The sequence below is a fragment of the Ranitomeya variabilis genome, chromosome 3 (genome assembly GCF_051348905.1).
Source record: "Ranitomeya variabilis isolate aRanVar5 chromosome 3, aRanVar5.hap1, whole genome shotgun sequence".
Classification (NCBI taxonomy): Eukaryota; Metazoa; Chordata; class Amphibia; order Anura; family Dendrobatidae; genus Ranitomeya; species Ranitomeya variabilis.
This window is the reverse complement of record NC_135234.1, coordinates 462,236,325-462,256,509: the sequence shown is the minus strand read 5'-3', so window position 1 is coordinate 462,256,509 and position 20,185 is coordinate 462,236,325. Positions and strand designations below refer to the sequence as shown.

Here is a 20,185-nt window from a genome sequence, read left to right as displayed (position 1 = left end):
TTCATCCAATTTTAATGTGGATACCCTCAAATGAAAGCTGAAAGTCTAAACTTCAACTGCATCTGAATTGTTTTGTTTAAAATTCATTGTGGTAATGTCTATAACCAAAATTAGGAAAATGTTGTCTCTGTCCAAATATATATGGACCTAACTGTAGATATATAGGATGTACTGTATGTCCTATATTTGCTGTACAATTGATTTATCCACAGTTTGCTGTAACAATGGTGACTATACACAGTTGTGCTCAAAAGTTTACATACCCTGGCAGAATTTTTGCTCTCTTGGCAAAAATATGAATATGGAATATGAATGATAATACCAAAACTTTTTCTCCACTCATGGCTATTGGTTGAGTGAAGCAATTTATTATTATTACTAGATGGAGGCATAATGCTATGGCATCAGGAGGGCGGTAATGTCATGATGGGGGCAGGCTTTGCAGTGTTGAGAATCTCTCCCCCCATGTGCTCACCCACCTGTCCACTGTCTCTTTCCCCCTCTGCTCTCCTCTTTGACCTGTCTAGCCCATGTGCTATCACCCTTGTCTGCTGTCTTCTTCCTGTGCTGTTCTCCCTTCTGTTGTCCCGTTTGAGCTGTCTCCCCCCTGTGCTCTGTTTCTCTCACCCCTGTGCACTTTCTCTCTCCCCCATCTGCTGTCTTCTCCTCTCATGTCATCTCTTCTTTGACCTGTGTACCCCATGTGCTCTCCCCCTTGTGTGCTCTTTTTCTCCATCACTGTGCTGTCTTCTTCCCTCATGTAAGCCAAAGACAATACTAACATTACAGCAGGAGATCGCAGAGGATACATTTTGTGAGGTAAAATATTGTTTAAAAACGGTCAGTGAAATATTTTACCTGGCAAAATAAATCCTCTGTGATCTCCTGCTGTAATGTCAGTATTGTCTTTTGCTTCCTCCCCTGCCCAGGAGATGTGGTATGCTCTGTACAGGGTCAAACACAGACAATTTTTAAAATGAACTTTATTTTGTTGGAAAACCCCTTTAATGTGACCGGCTTCCTTTGCCTGTAGACACGTCGCGCATCTGCCGCTGGGATCAGGTGAATGATTCACTGCGCCTGCGCGGAATTTGCGCAGGTGTAGTAAATCAGACCGCCTCCATCTTTGTGCAGACAGATAGCGGCGGTCACATTAAAACTGTGCATGCGTTCCTCCTGTACAAAGATGGCGGCGGTCAGTGAATCATTCGGCTGATCCTGGCGGTGGCGTGTTTGCGACGGTGTTCCGATGGTGGTACCACTCAAGAGGCTGCGTACGGCGTATACAGTGTGTGGTGCGTACAGCATATATAGTGTTTGTGTGTGGGGGGTGCGTACGGCGTATACAGTGTGCGGTGCGTACAGCATATATAGTGTTTGTGTGTGTGTGGGGTGCATACGGCGTATACAGTGTGTGGGGTGCGACGGTGTTCCGCTGGTGGTACCGCACAAGAGGCTGGTACCACCAGCAGTTTCCATATTGAGACACCCATCACTTGGGTGTCCCAATATGGCGGTCAGTGAACTTGCGCCGCTTGGAATTCCGGGATCCAGACACATCTGGACGGAACAGGATGTGAAAACAAGGTACTTGTTATATACTGGTAAGAATATATTAAGATTAATATTATTTTTATTAATTATTATTATTATTATTATTATGCGCCATTTGTTTCAAGGCACTTCACATGTTAAAAGGGGTATACATAAAAAAAAAAAAAAAAAGTAAAGTAATCTTAAACAATACAATTCATGACTGGTACAGGAGGAGAGAGGACCCTGCCCGTGAGGGCTCACAATCTACAAGGGTTGGGTGAGGATACAGTAGGTGAGGGTAGAGTTGGTCGATCAGTGGTTACTGCAGGTTGTAGGCTTGTCGGAAGAGGTAGGTCTTCAGGTTCTTTGTGAAGGTTTCCAAGGTAGGCGAGCGTTTGATATGTTGTGGTAGAGAGTTCCAGAGTAAGGGTGATGCACGGGAGAAATCTTGTATGCGATTGTGGGAAAAGGAGATAAGAAGGGAGTAGAGAAGGAGATCTTGTGAGGATCGGAGGTTGCGTGTAGATAAGTACCAGGAGACGAGGTCAGAGATGTATGAAGGAGACAGGTTGTGGATGGCTTTGTATGCCATGGTTAGGGTTTTGAACTGGAGTCTTTGTGTAATGGGGAGCCAGTGCAGGGATTGGCAGAGGGGAGAGGCCAGGGAATAGCGGGGGGGCGGGTATGGGGGCAGGTGGATTAGTCGAGCAGCATATTTTAGAATAGATTGGAGGGGTGCGAGAGTGTTAGAGGGGAGGCCACAGAGCAGGAGGTTACCGTAGTCTAAGCGGGAGATGATGAGGGCATGGACTAGGGTTTTTGCAGATTCTTGGTTGAGGAATGTACGGATCTGTGAAATATTTTTGAGTTGAAGTCGGCAGGAAGTGGAAAGGGCTTGAATATGTGGTTAGAAAGAGGGATCAGTGTCAAGGATTACATCAAAGCATCGAGCTTGCGGGACTGGGGAGAGTGGGCAGCCGTTTACTGTCATGGATAGGTCCGCTGGGGGGGGTCGAGTGGGATGGGGGAAAGATGATGAATTCTGTTTTGTCCATATAAAGTTTTAGAAATCTAGAGGAGAAGAAGGATAAAATAGCGGACAGACATTGTGAAATTCTGGTTAGTAGGGAGGTGATATCTGGTTCAGAGAGGTAGTTCTGTGTCATCAGTATAGAGGTGATACTGAAAGCCGTGAGATTCAATGAGCTGTCTGAGGCTGAAGGTGTAAATGGAGAAGAGCAGGGGCCCTAGGACTGAATCTCGCGGGACTCCGACAGATAGGGGGCGAGGTGGAGTGCGAGTGGGAGACACTGAATGTCCAGTCTGTTAGGTATGACGTGATCCAAGATGGGGCCAAGTCTGTAATGCCAAGAGATGAGAGAGTCTGTAGTAAAAGAGAATGGTCCACTGTGTCAAAGGCAGAGGACAGGTTGAGGAGGAGGAGGACAGAGTAGTGTCGCTTGGCCTTGGCGGTTAATAGGTCATTGTTGACCTTAGTTAGGGCAGTTTCAGTGGAGTGGTGCGGCCGGAAGCCAGATTGTAGGCGGTCGAAGAGGAGCAAGAGAGGTGGGCGGACAGTTCAAGATGGACGTTTTGTTCCAGTAGTTTTAAGGCATAGGGGAGAAGAGATATAGGGCGATAGCTAGATACAGAGGATGGGTCAAAAGAGGGCTTTTTGAGGATAGGTGTGATTGGAGTCTGGCTCAACAGGACTGGATTTTCCTTTTTCTTTTTCAAAAGAAATTATAGTGCATACAAAAGAAAAATTTACATGGTCGACATGACCCAGTCGACGCGTTTCGACTGCACTAGGCAGTCTTACTCATGACTTTTTTTTTTTTTTTTTTCTTTTGTATGCACTATTTTCTTTTGAAAAAGAAAAAGGAAAAGCCAGTCCTGTTGAGTCGGACTCCAATTTTTTCTATTTTCCTTCCTTGATGTGAGGCCAGGGCGAGGCCGGTGTCTGAGCCCCTGGTGGATGAGCATAGAGCAACTGGGTGAGCTGGAATCAATTTTCTATTACTGTGTTTTCTCTTTTTAAATCATGACACCCCAAAACATCCAAATGACCCTGATCAAAAGTTCACGTACCCCATTTCGTAATACCATGTATTGCCCCCTCTAACATCAATGACCGCTTTATGTGACCTTTGTTTTAGGTGATTCCAGGAGCTGCTACTACCTTACCTATGTCCTGATAGGGCGAGTCTAAAATGGAAAAATTGCTGATATAACATTTAAAATCAAATTAATTTGATTAAGATATTTTGTATTACTTAACTGAACAAGTCATTATATGCTCTTTTTTATCCATTCTACCGACAATGTTCTTTTTATCAGGTATTTCAGAAACAATACAGTCGTGTACATATGTCCTATATGGAACAACAATAGTAATTTCTGAAACTGCACCTGAATGTGTAGTAACCATGAAACGGCAACGTTTTTAAGATGTGTAATCATTCATTTCAGCCGACAGTGGACACATTGAAGAATCTGACCCTCGTTGATCTCATCCACAAGGAACGACTGGAGCTACTGAGAAGTGTCTGCAGGAATGAATCTCTCAGGAACCTCTCACATTCCTTTGTTTCCAAGTTTGTGTTGGATCGAATATTTGTCTCTGACAAGCACAGAATCTTATTTTGTCAGACCCCTAAAGTAGGAAATACCCAGTGGAAAAAAGTTCTCATTGTTTTAAATGGTAATTGTAAACAATTTTAAAATCATTTTCTATATTCCTCTAAGACCAGTTTATTGAATATTTATTTTAACAGGTTTCAGTAAAAAAAAAAAAATGAAAGGAGTTGTCCCCTTGTTCTAAATTTTGAAAAAAAATGCTGTGTATTACATTTATGTTGTAATTGGCTCTGTACTTTCTGCTTCACACCATAGTATAAGATTTCTGGCAGTAGAAATGGTGTCAGTCCTATGCTGATTTCCTCTCTAGATGGGTATCTATCAGCAGCTACAATTCCTTCTAAGGTGTAAAAATAGTAGCTGGAAACAACCAGTGAAGTTTATTTTAACTACTTTAAGGCAAATTGAGGACATTGCCCATAGAAACCAGGTTACAACTTTCATGTCCCTCTTCTCACTTACATTAGTTTTGCAAATCTGTCCCAACATGTCAATGGTGCAATAAAAAAAAAATATAGATTTGATACCCTCACATATGACAGTATGTGCAGAAGAGTACATTACTTCCCCATACTAAGGACCATAGACAATCATAGACAGTCAAATATTGCATTATTTTCCCATGGAAAAAATGCTTTTGTGGGAAAGGCTGTGTGATGCCACATTTATGTATGAATTAAAACTATGGATTGCAGATCTACTGACAGATTTTCTTTTAATGTTAAAATGTCTATTCTGAAATTGCCATGTTATTTATCAAATAATAGAGTTCACTTTTTAAACCTAGCCATTTGCCTGAAAGAGTGAAAACATTTATATACTGTATATCTAATTTTCCATTGTTTTGCAGAGGTGTTTTCATCAATTGAGGATATCCCAGAAAATGTGGTTCACGACCACGAAAAGAATGGTCTTCCTAGGCTATCTTCATACAGTAGGTCAGATGTTCAGGAGAGGTATGGCTACTGCGGTTTACCGCCGGGTATACAATGCAAAATTTCCAAATATTTTTTCTTACCTTTCATTTTAAAGTGCTGCGATGATCCACGTACATCATTTTGGGCATGTCCAATGAATATGCCTATGTAATCCTGTGGAAAGCAAGTGTATCCACAGGAACACTCTCGCATCGGAACACCACTATTTAGGTAAGTAGGTGAGAAACCAATGAAGCACCTATATCAAGGTGACTACCGGTACTTAGCAACTATATAAATATAGCAAATCAACTCCATATGTAACTCAACCTGATCACTATTCTGTCTGCAAATGCGTGACATCAGTGTCCTCCTTCTGCTTATACCGTTTTTCTATCTTTGTTTTTATCCCTGGTTATCTTGGATAATATCTGCCTAAAACTCTGTTTCTGTACTCTGCTCCTTGGTATGAGCTAACAGAATAGTGCCCATATTGATTTACATATGGAGTGGATTTGCTATATTTATATTATTGCCAAGTATTCACCTCCGCATGATAAAGGCCCTTCATTAGTTTCTCAAATACTTGGCTAAATAGTGGTGTTCTGATGTTAGTGTATTCCTGTCGATACACGTGCGTTCCACAGGATTACATTGGCCTTTTTCTTTGGACGCACAGGAAATAATGTATGCGGATCATCGCGGCGCTTATTGAGTGATGCACGTGCTCCATAGTTCGGACCATAGCCCGGATATGAAGCGCCGAGACAGCCGTAAGTGATGTTTCACGGTACAGGCATATTTAATCTTGGGACAGACAGTTCGGTATGAGATGCAGCATGCCCTGGACACCACGGCCGGCGGTGGGATGTTTGGATGATGTAGCACAAATGAACCATGAATTATGTTTAAAGCTCGCCTGACAAATGCTTTCTAAAGAGGAAATGCGTCAGGAGATTACGGTGTGGTCTTCATCTACACCAGGGGTGGGCAATTAATTTTGCCATGGGGCCGCATGAGAAATTGGGATGGTTTTAGAGGGCCGGACTAATATACACTGTGTTCCAAATTATTATGCACAAAGAGTTTAGGAGTGATAAGGTTAGAATTTTTTTGTTTGTCATTTAAACTCATTGATGGTGATGTGTGTCAGGGCTCTTTATATCACTGAAAGCAATTGCAGATACCTGTGCAAATTAGTTTGGCGGGTGTGTCCAAATAAAGGCAAGACTACTTAAGAAGGCTGTTCCACATTATTAAGCAGCCTACATTTTTTTGCCAAAATGGGAATGAAAAAGGATGTGTCGGCTGCTGAGAAGCAACAAATTGTGGAGTAATTAGGTCAAGGCATGACTACAATCAACATTGCCAAGGCACTTCATCGTGATCATCGCACAATCAAGAAGTATGTAGCTGATTCCCAGCACACACGTGTGCGTGCTGATAAGGAAAAATTGAGGACTCTTTCCAACAGGCAATTGCGTAAGGTTAAAAGAGCAGCTGCAAAAATGCCTTGTCATAGCAGCAGACAAGTTTTTGAAGCTGCTGGTGCCTCCAACGTCCCCAGAACAACAAGATGCAGGGTCCTTCAGAGGTGCGTAAGCCATCCTGTCGACCACCTCTATCCACTGCACACAAGCAGAAACGGCTCCAGTGGGCCAAACGATACATGAAGACTGACTTCCAAACTGTTTTGTTCACCGATGAGTGCCGTGCAACGCTCGATGGTCCAGATGGATGGAGTGGAGGATGGCTAGTTGATGGACACCCCATGAAAACACGGCTAAGGCGCCAACAAGGAGGAGGTGGAGTAATGTTTTGGGCTGGAATCATGGGGAGAGATTGTCGGCCCCTTTATGATCCCTGAAGGGGTAAAGATGAACTCCATAATCTATGTGGAGTTTCTAAAACAACACTTCCTGCCATGGTTCAAGAGGAAGAACCGTGCTTTCCACAGCAAGATCATTTTCATGGATGATAATGCACCGTCTCATGCTGCAAAAAACACATCTGCATCTCTGGCTGCTATGGGCATAAAAGAGGACAAACTTATGGTGTGGCCACCATCTTCCCCTGACCTCAACCCCATTGAGAACCTCTGGAGCATCATCAAAAGGAGTGTCTATGATGTCGGGAGGCAGTTCACATCTAAGCACCAGCTCTGGGAGGGTATTCTGTCCACATGCAAAACAATTGAAGGAGAAACCATCCAAAAACTGACAAATTCAATGGACGAGAGAGTTCAGAAGCTTCTTTCGAACAAGGGGTCCTATGTGCAAATGTAACATCACCTAGAATAAAGTTTTCACTTGAAAACTGTTTGATTTCATTTTGTAATAAGCTGATAATGCTTATAACTTCACAATTGACCATTTTTTTTGTTCAAAATAAAAAACAAAAGGTTGAAAACTCTGCTGTGCATAATAATTTGGAACATGCATTTTGAGTGTTTATTTTTTTTTTAAAAGATACTGTTTTCATAGGCAGTTTGTTCCAAAACATTGCAATTATACTAGAATAGTAGATGACTGGAAAATAACAATGACTGCAATTCAGATAGGTAATTTAGAGAAAATATGAGGAAATATTATTTGCATAATAATTTGGAACACAGTGTAATTACCGTATTTTTCGGACTATAAGACGCACCGGACCATAAGGCGCACCACAAATTTGGGGTGAAAATTGCAGAAAAAAAGATTTTTTTTATAAGATGGGGTTCCCTCTTATTGTCCGAATTTATAGTATCTTACCTGAAGGCTGGCGGTGCCAGAGCAGGGTCACAGGAGGCATGGTGTCGACAGAGGTGGGCTGATGCGGTGTGACGTGCACCTGAGCAGGGTCCCTTCCTGCTTAGGTGGGCGACGCCATAGCCTGGTGTCCATGGGGGGTTGCTGCAGTGGTGTGGCGACGGAAGAGGTGCGGCATGGCGTGCGCAGGGTCCCTTCCACCGGTGAGGTGACGCAGCAGCCCGGAATGCAGTGTGAGCAGCAGAGCCGGGTTGAATATTGGTGGCGGCGGCCATCTTCCCGAGGCCGCGCGTGCGCAGATGGAGTGCTCTGCTTCACGGGGCTTCAGGAAAATGGCCGCGCGTGCTCAGATTGAGATTGCGGCGGCCATTTTCCTGAAGCCGAGATCTAAATCTGCAAAGTCGGCTTCAGGAAAATGGCCACCGCGATCTCCATCTGCGCACGTGCGGCCTCCCGCGGCCATTTTCCTGAAGCCCCGTGAAGCAGAGCACTCCATCTGCGCACGCGCGGCCTCGGGAAGATGGCCGCCGCCACCGATATTCAACCCGGCTCTGCTGCTCACATTGCATGTGACGTACAGGGCCGATGCGTATGAGCTCAGGGCCTTCACTCCAGCCGCCAGCGGTCCTCCTCAGAAGCGTCTGGCGGCTGGCCAAGCGGTGCCGGGGGCGGCTGTCAGAAGTGACAGCTAGCTGGCGGGCCGTTTAAAATCATCAGGTGGGCCGCATCTTGCCCAGGTCTGATCTACACTATACAAAAGCAAACTAATGAAATTGCTGTGCTCTCACACAGAGTATACTGCATGGGAATTGGGTGAGACCTTCCCTTGTTTAATTATTGCATACCTTTCCTTGATATTGATAAATCAATAAGGTTGCGTCTAGGATTACGTTTATCAATAAGAACTTGTCATTGGATCAGTATATTTCTGTGTAGTACCGAGATTTATTCGGTCTTTGATACCCCTTGAGGGTGTCAATATTTGTGCGTCTTTATCATGTTATGTTTCAATATGTCAATTTTAATAACACATTAAAAGTTAAGTTTTAGCTCCCAATTTTTACTATATTGGTCATTAATCTATTTGGAACAGTGTTTTCCATGGTGATAGGGTTCATATTGCTAATTCTCTGCTCTCAGATGAGGTAACAAAAACCTGCTGATGGGATTCCCTCTAAACTAATTTATCTTTCCTAACAGCTTTTGTTTGTCAGAAAATTATCAGAAGGCATTTACTGTTTTTCTATTTAAGTAGTTGCCTAGAAAAGCATGGTCTGGCTGCCCTAAACTACTGCTGTAGGTTGCAGTTGCTTTTGGTGAACATACTGGCCTAATATGTTCAGGATCTGTCCCGCTTCTCATGCTTTATTACTGTATATGCAATCCATACGATTATTCCCTCACTTCCCAGCAATCTTTGCTCCTGCTGCTCTTCAATTCCTTGTCCTGAATGTCTGTCTCCCTGTCATGCCTGTATGCTGTTTGATAGTCCAGCACCAGTGGTTTGGCAGGCTGAAAATGTGTCATTTTAAGTTTCCAGCTGGGAGAAATTTTTCACCTTCTGCATGCTTTTCAAATGGGGGACAAAAGAGGTATAGCAACATGGCAAATCTTTCACTGATTGGCAATGGCTGTAAAAATATTGGTCACAAAATAAAATGTATCTACTTTCATCTAGAATTTATATACAGTTAAGTCCATATACATTTGGACAGAGACAACATTTTTCTAATTTTGGTTATAGACACTACCACAATGAATTTTAAACAAAAAATTCAGATGCAGTTGAAGTTCAGACTTTCAGCTTTCATTTGAGGGTATCCACATTAAAATTGGATGAAGGGTTTAGGAGTTTCAGCTCCTTAACATGTGCCACCCTGTTTTTAAAGGGACCAAAAGTAATTGGACAGATTAAATAATTTTAAATAAAATGTTCATTTCTAGTACTTGGTTGAAAACACTTTGTTGGCAATGACTGCCTGAAGTCTTGAACTCATGGACATCACCAGACGCTGTATTTCCTAATTTTTGATGCTCTGCCAGGCCTTCACTGCGGTGGTTTTCAGTTGCTCTTTCTTTGTGGGCCTTTCTGTCTGAAGTTTAGTCTTTAACAAGTGAAAAGCATGCTCAATTGGGTTGAGATCAGGTGACTGACTTGGCCATTCAAGAATATTCCGCTTCTTTGCTCTAATAAACTCCTGGGTTGCTTTGGCTTTGTTTTGGGTCATTGTCCATCTGTAGTATGAAACGACGACCAATCAGTTTGGCTGCATTTGGCTGGATCTGAGCACACAGTATGTCTCTGAATACCTCAGAATTCATTCGGCTGCTTCTGTCCTGTGTCACATCATCAATAAACAGTAGTGACCCAGTGCCACTGGCAGCCATGCATGCCCAAGCCATCACACTGCCTCCGCCGTGTTTTACAGATGATGTGGTATGCTTTGGATCATGAGCTGTACCACGCCTTCGCCATACTTTTCTCTTTCCATCATTCTGGTAGAGGTTGATCTTGGTTTCATCTGCCCAAAGAATGTTCTTCCAGAACTGTGCTGGCTTTTTTAGATGTTTTTTAGCAAAGTCCAGTCTAGCCTTTTTATTCTTGATGCTTATGAGTGGCTTGCACCGTGCAGTGAACCCTCTGTATTTACTTTCATGCAGTCTTCTCTTTATGGTAGATTTGGATATTGATACGCCTACATCCTGGAGAGTGTTGGTCACTTGGTTGGCTGTTGTGAAGGGGTTTCTCTTCACCATGGAGATTATTCTGCGATCATGCACCACTGTTGTCTTCTATGGGCGCCCGGGTCTTTTTGCATTGATGAGTTCACCAGTGCTTTCTTTCTCAGGATGTAACCAAACTGTAGATTTTGCCACTACTAATTTTGTAGCAATTTCTCGGATGGGTTTTTTCTGTTTTCCCAGCTTAAGGATGGCTTGTTTCACCTGCATGGAGAGCTCCTTTGACTGCATGTTTACTTCACAGCAAACCTTCCAAATGCAAGCACCACACCTCAAATCAACTCCAGGCCTTTTATCCGCTTAATTGAGAATGACATAACAAAGGGATTGCCCACACCTGTCCATGAAATAGCCTTGGAGTCAATTGTCCAATTACTTTGGTCCCTTTAAAAACAGGGTGGCACATGTTAAAGAGCTGAAACTCCTAAACCCTTCATCCAATTTTAATGTGGATACCCTCAAATGAAAGCTGAAAGTCTGAACTTCAACTGCATCTGAATTGTTTTGTTCAAAATTCATTGAGGTAATGTCTATAACCAAAATTAGAAAAATGTTGTCTGTCCAAATATATATGGACTTAACTGTATAATGAGCGCACATATCCTCCACAGTACTTGGGTGACATGTGTTCATACTTTTCCATATGCGTGGTATATGCAGTGATTTCCATCTAACAAAAAATCCCCTAAAACCATATTTTTTGGTTCTTTAGTACAAAAAAAACACCATGCTGATTTATCCAAAAATTGCAAAAGTGCACTGCAAATAGTAGGAATAAATCTATGAATAAACAGTTTCAGACAATCCACGTTTAAACAATTTTGGATACTGCGGGGGTTGGCACCCTGGAGATTGAGCTCTGTGTAACAATATACTAAGTGACAATTTCAGCAGTGGTTATTGGTCATCCAACCAAACTTATACTGGCCTTTAATAGTAATGGGATTTTCTGTGCAACGTATATATTATACCTTGCTGCGCTTGTATGTAATAATTTCTGATAATTTTTAATCTCCATTGTTTTCAGGCTGAATTCATACTTCAAGTTTCTTATTGTCAGAGATCCCTTTGAGAGAATCATATCTGCATATAAAGATAAGTTTGTACACAATCCCCGTTTTGAGCCATGGTACAAGCACAACATTGCTCCAGTCATTATCCGCAAGTACCGGAAGTATCGCACAGAATCCCGGGGTGGACTGCAATTTCAAGACTTTGTGCGATACCTCGGTGATCCAAACCACAAGTTTCTAGATCTCCAGTTTGGGGACCATATAATCCACTGGGTAACTTATGTGGAACTTTGTGCCCCTTGTGAAATAAATTATAATGTCGTCGGGCACCATGAGACTCTGGAGGAGGATGCACCTTACATCCTAAGGGAAGCAGGAATCGATAGACTAGTGTCTTACCCCGCTATACCGCCAGGAATCACAAAATACAACCAATCAAAAGTGGAATATTATTTTTCCAAAGTAGCCAAGAGGGACATCAAACGTCTTTATGAAAGATTTGAAGGAGACTTCAAACTTTTTGGATATAAAGAACCAACTTTTTTGTTTCATTAATATGTCACTTCATTCGTTGGATTCATGCTCCACTCTGCAGCTGTAACAAAAGACACTACTGAAGTTTTATTTGATCACGTAAGGACGGAATACAGTGGGTGGGTTGTTCCTGACATTATCATATTTGCACTTTACCCACTTAACACTGTATCTAATGCACTACTGTATTATATTTTGTCTGGTGGGGATTGGCTTCTCTGGTAATAATGGTGGTTGGGATTGGAAATCCAATGTGAATAAGAAGCATTTTTTGTTTACAGCTTAAACATATTAGCAATATACACTGTAGAACTCGAAGCAATGCATTCAAGTGTTGCAATATTTTGCCTTGGTTTTTTTTATTGTTTTTTTTATATAACTCCAGTGCAATGTCATTCTGAAAGAGCCACTAACATAAGGATAGAATGGAGTAGGATGCACCTTCATGTTACTTTACTAATGTTTCGCTTTTTCTTTGTGACTGAACTACATGGAGCCTAATAGTGATGTCATATCCATGGGCATGAGCAGACAGATTTCAACTTGTAACTCCTCTAGGAAGCTTCTTCTCTTGTAGCAGTTCTTTAGATACAGGTATTGTTTATTTCTAGGAGTATAGGATGGATGAACGATGAATTGTTTTCTCCAATTTGACAAAACAACAATATTAAAGCACACTTCTGTCATTGTGACAGATCAGATTACACTACTATGGTTTGCAAAACTCACTGACACTTTGGTTTACAGCTGCAACATTTCAGTAACTCAGAAATGGGGTTTTGACTGCTAAATTACCAATATCAGATTGGTGGGGGTGCAACATCCAGTATGTCCATCAATCAGCGGTTATGAGTTTCAGCTATGGCTCCTATTGAAATAGTGGCACTGATTTGCAGTACCCCGGACTTGTCACAAAATACTGTGACTGAGCTGCAGAGTTTCACTCCGTACACTGTTTACATCTGGGAGCAGCTGATTGTTAGGGGTAGCGGGTGTAGGACCACCACCAATCTTATATCGATGACGATCCTAAGGAACGGTCATCAATAAAACAGTAATGGAAAAAACTTAAAACACAACTATAATGCATATTGCAGTCCCAGTAAAGAGCAGGGAGGAATTACCACTTTACACACTATTTTAGCAGCATCATTAACACTTTTTCCTGTAAAAGGATATTGTATTCACATCCTGGGAAGGAGTCTTCATGTGCAGGAGTCTCAGGGGCTGCATATGTGACAGATACAGGCTATATTATATAGCCAGCATCTGTTTCTAATACCAGGGGATAGCGCTGAGCTCCAATTCCAGCAGTTAAACCTGTAAATGCAGGTGTGAATCTCTTCAATGGATTGGGCGCCATCACTGCCAGCTCAATCCTTCTGTGAAGCTTAGCCACAGCCTGGGCGCCATAGCAGACTGAGATTTTCACTACATGCTGCAATACTGTGTTATTGTATATAGAAGGTGATCAAGCGATTGCAGCTTGATGTCCCCTAAGAGGACTAAAAAATAATGTAAAAAGTTTAACCTTTTTTATAATAAAAATAAATACATGAGTTCAATTTGCCCACGTTCTTTCCAGTTCAAAGTAAAAAAGAAACATATTTGGATTGCTGTGTTCCTTAACCCCTTTAGGCTACTTTCACACTAGCGTCGTGCACTGCACGTCGCTATGCGACGTTGCAGCGCATCGACTCTAGCGTTGAAACCGCCGCACAACGGGGGCAGCGGATGCAGTTTTACACCGCATCCGCTGCCCCATTGTGAGGTGCGGGGAGGCGGGGGCGGAGTTCCGGCCACGCATGCGCGGTCGGAAATGCTGCAGACGACGCACCAAAAAACGTTACATGCAACGGTTTTTGGTGGCGACGGTCCGACGTAACCGTCGCACAGGTTGCGACCTGTGGCAATGCGTCGCACTGCGTCGTTAATACACGTCTATGGAGAAAAAACGCATCCTGCAAGCACTTTTGCTGGATGCCTTTTTTCTGCAAAACGACGCATAGCGACGTGCAGTGCACGATGCTAGTGTGAAAGTAGCCTTACCCCCAAGGGTGGTTTGCATGTTAATGACCAGGCCAGTTTTTACAATTTTGACCACTGTCCCTTTATGAAGTTATAACTCTGGAACGCTTCCATGGATCCTGGTGATTTTGACATTGTTTTCTTGTGACATATTGTACTTCATGATAGTGGTAACATTTCTTTGATATGACTTGAGTTTATTTGTGAAAAAAGCGGAAATTTGGCAAAAATTTTGAAAATGTCGCTATTTTCCAACTTTGAATTTTCATGCCCTTAAATCACATAGATATGTCACACAAAATACTTAATAACTAACATTTCTCTGTCCCCCATGACGGCACCATGGAGAGAGGGGATCCGCCCATCAAGGACAGGAAAACTACAGATAAAAAGACGGTACCTCTCTCCCGCATCAGTTTGGTTTCCTGTCCTTGATAGGGAACCTGCAGCAAAACCTTGAAATCTTCGTGGGATATCGGGGCCAGTCAGACCGATCCAGGGGACGGGGGTTCCCTGCCTCGGCTGGCGTGGTTACCCGAAGCGCCACCGCTGGGTTCAGTGGGTCTCTAGGGTGCTTGGGGAGTAGCGGCAGGAGCGAGACCGCCGCTCCCAAAGAATCCTCCATAGCGTCTCCGGCAGCACAACACCGCGAGGGGTCCCTCCAGGTGGGGGGGAATCAGCCGCAGGTAACTGCTTCCCCGGAATGGAGTCTCCTGCCTCTAGGGCTCCCGGCCCGGAACCAGGAAGCACGCACGCAGAGGCGTGATCCTTTTCCGCCGCAAAGCACATCTGGGAGTAGGTTAGTACGCATGCGCTGGCCCAATGACGCGTTCAGGCGCAATGCATGACTGGGTAACCGGTCAGTATGCACGCGCGGGGCATAATGGCGCGTTGGCAGGGGTCAGGGCTGGATAACCCAGTCATAAACTATTTAAGGGGACAGTACTCTGGCTGGATGCTTCTAAATGGAGCTCGGTCGGTGTTCCCAAGCAGCAATGAGGGACCCAGACTTGCCAGAATCAAGATCCCCACAAGCCAGGTCACCACCGCAGCAGCAGCAAAAACGGCGACCACAGGCAAAAGGGAAACAAGTTTCTCATCACCAGCAACATGATACTGCTGGGAAAAGACGCTCAGGATCTCAGTACAGCAAAGGCTCCAGCGCAGTGTCCGGAGGAAGTGAGAATCCTATAGCAGATACGGATCATCCCCAACCGGTACTGATTGGTCCACCAGGTGATAAGTGATCTTCGTGAAAGTTCGCTGCTAATAGAGCCCTATTTTTTCTGTTTATCTCTTCTTTAGGGGAGGAAAAGTTCAGGAAAATCCAAACACAGGATCTGTGCGCTTTGTAAAGAAGATCTGCCCACCACATGGGAAAAGAGACTGTGTAGTTCATGTATAGAACAGACAGTCTGTGAAGGGCTCCCCGGGTTCACAACAGAGCTTAAGTCACTAATTAAAACCCAAGTAGAGGACACCTTTAGGTCCCTTCAGGAGGGTAAAAAAAGAAGGAAGATTAGACACAGGTCCCCTGACCCCGATTCTAGTGGCACAGATAGCAAAGGAAAAGATTCAGATTCTTCTAATTCATCGGCATCTTCTACGGGGGGTCGTAGTTACTTTCCACTAGAGGAAATAGCTTCGTTAAGGCAGTTAGAAACACGATGGGATTGGCTGACCCTCACCCTGAAAAATCAGTTCAAGATATTATGTTTGGAGGACTCGAACAAAAGAAAAGGAGAGCTTTCTCGCTTAATGGAAAAACCCAGGCCTTAATTAACAAAGAATGGAAAAAGCACATAAGGAAGGCCTTACTTACACCTGAAAGGAAACACCCTTTTGAGGACCCAGTATGCTCCTTTTGGGGAAAAAGCACCCAAATTGGACGTAGCCATTGCTAAAACGTCAAAAAAAAGTTCGACCTTCCATTTGAGGATATGGGAGTCTTAAAAGACCCCATGGACAAGAAAGCAGATGCTTTTCTGAAAGGTTCTTGGGAAGCAGCTGGGGGAAGGCTAAGACCAGCAGTGGACGCTGACTGTACATCCCGTTCCCTAATGGTCTGGCTGGATCCGTTAGAATCTCCGCTTAAAGGGAAAACCATCTCGGGACATTATGTTAAACACTTTACCAGTAATGAGAGGGGAAGCCGCTTTCCTGGCAGATGCGTCTGCAGACTCTTATCAGTCTGGCTGCCAGATCAGCAGTCTTCTCCAATGCGGCTAGACGAGCTCTTTGGCTTAAATGTTGGCCGGGAGATCTTCAGACAAAATCGCAGCTATGCAACATTCTCTGTGAGGGATAATTCCTATTTGGTTCCACTTTAGGTGACATCCTAGACAAGGCAGGGGATAAGAAAAAATCCTTCCCTATCCTCTCATACCCATCCTACAAGCGGCCCTTTCGGAGTAAGAAATTCATCTGTAGAAAGCCACCGAGAACGCAAGACAGATGGGAGGATAAAAAGAATAAGAATAAGGAGTTCATGTTCAACAAAAGCCGCACCGATACTAAAAACCCTCCCAATGAACTCTTGCCCCAGGTGGGGGGGAAGATTGTCCCTCTATCTCTCAACCAACAGTACCTGGATTCTGGACCTAATAAAGTTGGGACTGAAGTTCAACTTAAACACCCCCCTCGACCATCCTTCCTGCTTGCATCCTGGAGATCCTCAGTAGAGGAACAACTATCTCTGGAACAGGAGGTTACGGGACTATTAGGGAAGGGAGTTCTTCTGGAGGTTCCCCCTCAAGAAAAAGGGAAAGGGTTTTACTCCCCACTTTTCCTCAGGAAAAAAACAGATGGGTCCTTCAGGACAATTATAAACTTAAAAGGTTTAAACAAACACCTAATAGTGCAGCCATTCAAAATGGAGACAATAAAAACGTCAGTAAAAATGTTGTTTTATGGCAGTGCTAGATTTAAAGGACGCATATTATCACATCCCCATCCACAGAGACTCCCAGAAATTTCTCAGGGTAGCTGTCCAAATCAGGGGGGTCATAAGACATTTTCAATTTGCGGCTCTTCCTTTTGGATTGGCCATAGCACCCCGGGTGTTCACCAAGCTGATAGCAGAGGTCATGGCTGGCTTCTGAACTTGAAAAAATCCAAGTTAGTACCAAGCCAGGTACAGGAATATCTGTGCATTACACTAGATTCTGTCCATCAGGAATGTCGCCTACCCCTAGGGAAAATTCAAAAAATGGTGGGGTTGGTATTTCGAGCAAGGGATCTCCCCTCCATATCCTTACGAGACTCAATGTCCCTCCTGGGGTCCATGACAGCATGCATTCCCGCAATTCAATGGGCTCAGTTACACACGAGGGAACTTCAGTGGCAGATCTTGTCAGAGGAAATTTCTCTAGAAGGAAATTTAGAAAGTCTGTTCAGTTTCTCGTCAAACACGACACTCTCACTAAAGTGGTGGGTGAAGTCGAGCAATTTGGCCCAAGGCATCCCATGGGTATTCCCAGTCTCGAAGCTGATAACCACGGATGCAAGCCCCAGGGGCTGGGGGGGTGTAACCTAAACGATCTTGTAGCAGAGGGGGCCTGGACTTAAGAGCAGTATCTTCCAATATGAAGGAACTACTAGCGGTGAAATTTGCACTCTTAGAATTCCTGAACTCCCTTCACTCACATCATGTCAGGATATTTTCAGGCAACAGAGTGGTTGTAGCCTACTTGAATCACCAAGGTGGGACCTGTTCCCAATCACTAATGGAGGTAACAAAATCAATCTGCCAAATAGCCGAGGACAACCGGGGGTCCCTATCGGCCCTTCACATAAAAGGGGTGGACAATTTCAGTGCAGACTTCCTGAGCCGGTCTCGTCTGAAACAGGGAGAATGGGAGTTAAACCAATCAGTGTTCAGTCAAATCGCAGAAAGTTAGAGGACACCAGACATAGATCTGTTTGCGAACAATCTGAACCGGAAGGTGCCTTATGTTCCATAACTCCAGTCGGGAACCCCGTCGCGCTAGATGCATTTTTTATTCCATGGAATTATCGACTAGCCTATGCATTTCTCCTAATCGCATTAATACCAGCAGTCCTGAGGAAGATACGGGAAGACAGAGCTCGGGTAGTGTTGATAGCCCCCTTCTGGCCAAAGAGGATCTGGTTTTCATGGGTCAGGAGGATGTCCATCTCCGACCCTTGGGTGCGCCTGGACCTGCCCAATCTTCTCTCCCAGGGACCAATAGCGCAACCGCAGGTAGCTAGGTTACACATGACAGCCTGGAGTTTGAAAGGGGGCTACTAAGGGATTAAGGGTTTTCTCCAGGCCTTCTATCAACCCTTCTACAAAGCAGAAAGCCAAGAACTACCAAACAATATGGTAAAGTCTGGAAAAAATTCTTTCATCCTCAAGCTCTAAAGTGACTGAGGGAGTTCCGCTTAAAGCCATATTAGAGTTCCTACAAAATGGGTTGGAGCAAGGTCTAGCCACAAATACCCTTAAAGTCCAGGTCTCGGCCTTGGGAGCCTTATTTAACTATAACCTAGCAAGGAATCATTGGGTTTCCAGGTTCATTAAAGCGGCAGAAAGGTCTAGACCTCTACACTTACGGAAGGCCCCGCAATGGGATTTAAATTTAGTCCTCACAGCCCTAACTAAATCTCCCTTTGAACCCTTGGAAGACGCTCCCTTGAGAATTCTATCCCGCAAAACCTCCCTATTGGTAGCTCTTACTTCAGCTCACAGGATCAGTGACATTCAAGCTTTATCAGCTAACCCAACTTTTACGCAGATCTTGGACGATAGGGTTGTTCTCAAGACAGACCCCACTTATTTACCAAAAGTAGCGTCTCGTTTCCACAGATCTCAGAAGATTTCTCTTCCCTCCTTTTGCCCGAACCCCAAAAATGAGGGGTTGCGGTTCCAGAGGCAGCGGTGGGGGAGCCACTGTTTGCAGCCTCCCCCCCCCCCCCCCGTCTGATTGATCGCCATGGTCCGGGTCCGGTGCCGCTGGTCCACCCGGCTCCATGAGGACGTGCGCGCTCAGCGGCCGGCTTTTTATGCAGCAGCCGCCGCATGGTGAGAAGGAGCGGCGCGTCTAACCCGGAAGTCGCTGGAGCACTTCCGGGTTGGGTCCGGGGAGGCAGGAGATTCGGCGCCACATTTAAAAGTGCAGCGCTAGCGTCGGCCGGTGTGTGTAAGTATGGCTTCACCGGCCGATGTAGCGCACTTGCCTGCAACAGAGCGTTCTCCCAGCAAGGAGACAAGCGCCAGGAGCAGCACTAAAAGTGGGGATCGACCTCAGGAAAAGCGATCTGCCACCAAACAGAGGGATCTTTTGTCAAAGAACCCGCCTCCAGAACCGGTACCTGTCAGCTTCACTGGGTGAGTTTTTTTAAAAAAGTCTCTTCCCATATGCTGATATATGTTCCTCCTGTATCCCCTCTAGACTAAGAAAAGGACACATAAATCCAAACACAAAGAATGTGCTTTATGTTTGCAACCCCTCCCGGACTCGTATATTAAGAGATTATGCTCAGAATGCATTACACTGACCTTACGGCAGGAGAATGTTATGACTCCGTCTGATGTTAGAGCCATAATCCGTGAAGAGATGCAGGGTTTGGCGCAGGCAAGTAGCACCAGTACCCGACAGCCAAGCAGGTCCCAATCTCCAGCAAGCTCGGAGTCAGAGGTGATACATAGATCCTCAGAGGAAGATGAAACCCAGCCGAGTTCATCCGAAAATGAAGGGGGACTTTGTCTACCCAATAGCAGCGTTGACAACTTAGTAAAAGCTGTTAGAAGTACGATGGGGTGCCCAGACGAGAAGGGAAAGAAGTCAGCTCAAGACATCATGTTTGCGGGCTTAGGACAAAAAAAGCGTAGATCCTTCCCCGTCATACCCACAATTAAAGAGCTAGTTAAAAAGGAGTGGGAAAAACAGCATACAAGGGGATTCTTGCCGTCTTCTGCTAAGAGACGCTATCCCTTCAGTGATGGAGCTAAATTCTTGGTCAAAAATACCAAAAGTTGACGCTGCAGTAGCCTCAACTTCCA

The 20,185-nt window shown here is 44.3% G+C and overlaps 1 protein-coding gene across 1 annotated transcript in view; it reads left to right on the top strand.

Moving 5' to 3' along the window:
• The window catches only part of CHST10 (carbohydrate sulfotransferase 10), a 64,087-nt gene extending 50,395 nt beyond the window's left edge, over nt 1–13,692 (top strand). The window contains exons 4-6 of the mRNA XM_077296609.1: nt 4,009–4,240; nt 5,027–5,132; nt 11,613–13,692. Coding sequence (XP_077152724.1) covers nt 4,009–4,240; nt 5,027–5,132; nt 11,613–12,153 — 879 coding nt within the window. The 3' untranslated portion in view covers nt 12,154–13,692. The remainder of the gene's footprint in view (nt 1–4,008; nt 4,241–5,026; nt 5,133–11,612) is intronic.
• Nucleotides 13,693–20,185: the final 6,493 nt, after the last annotated feature.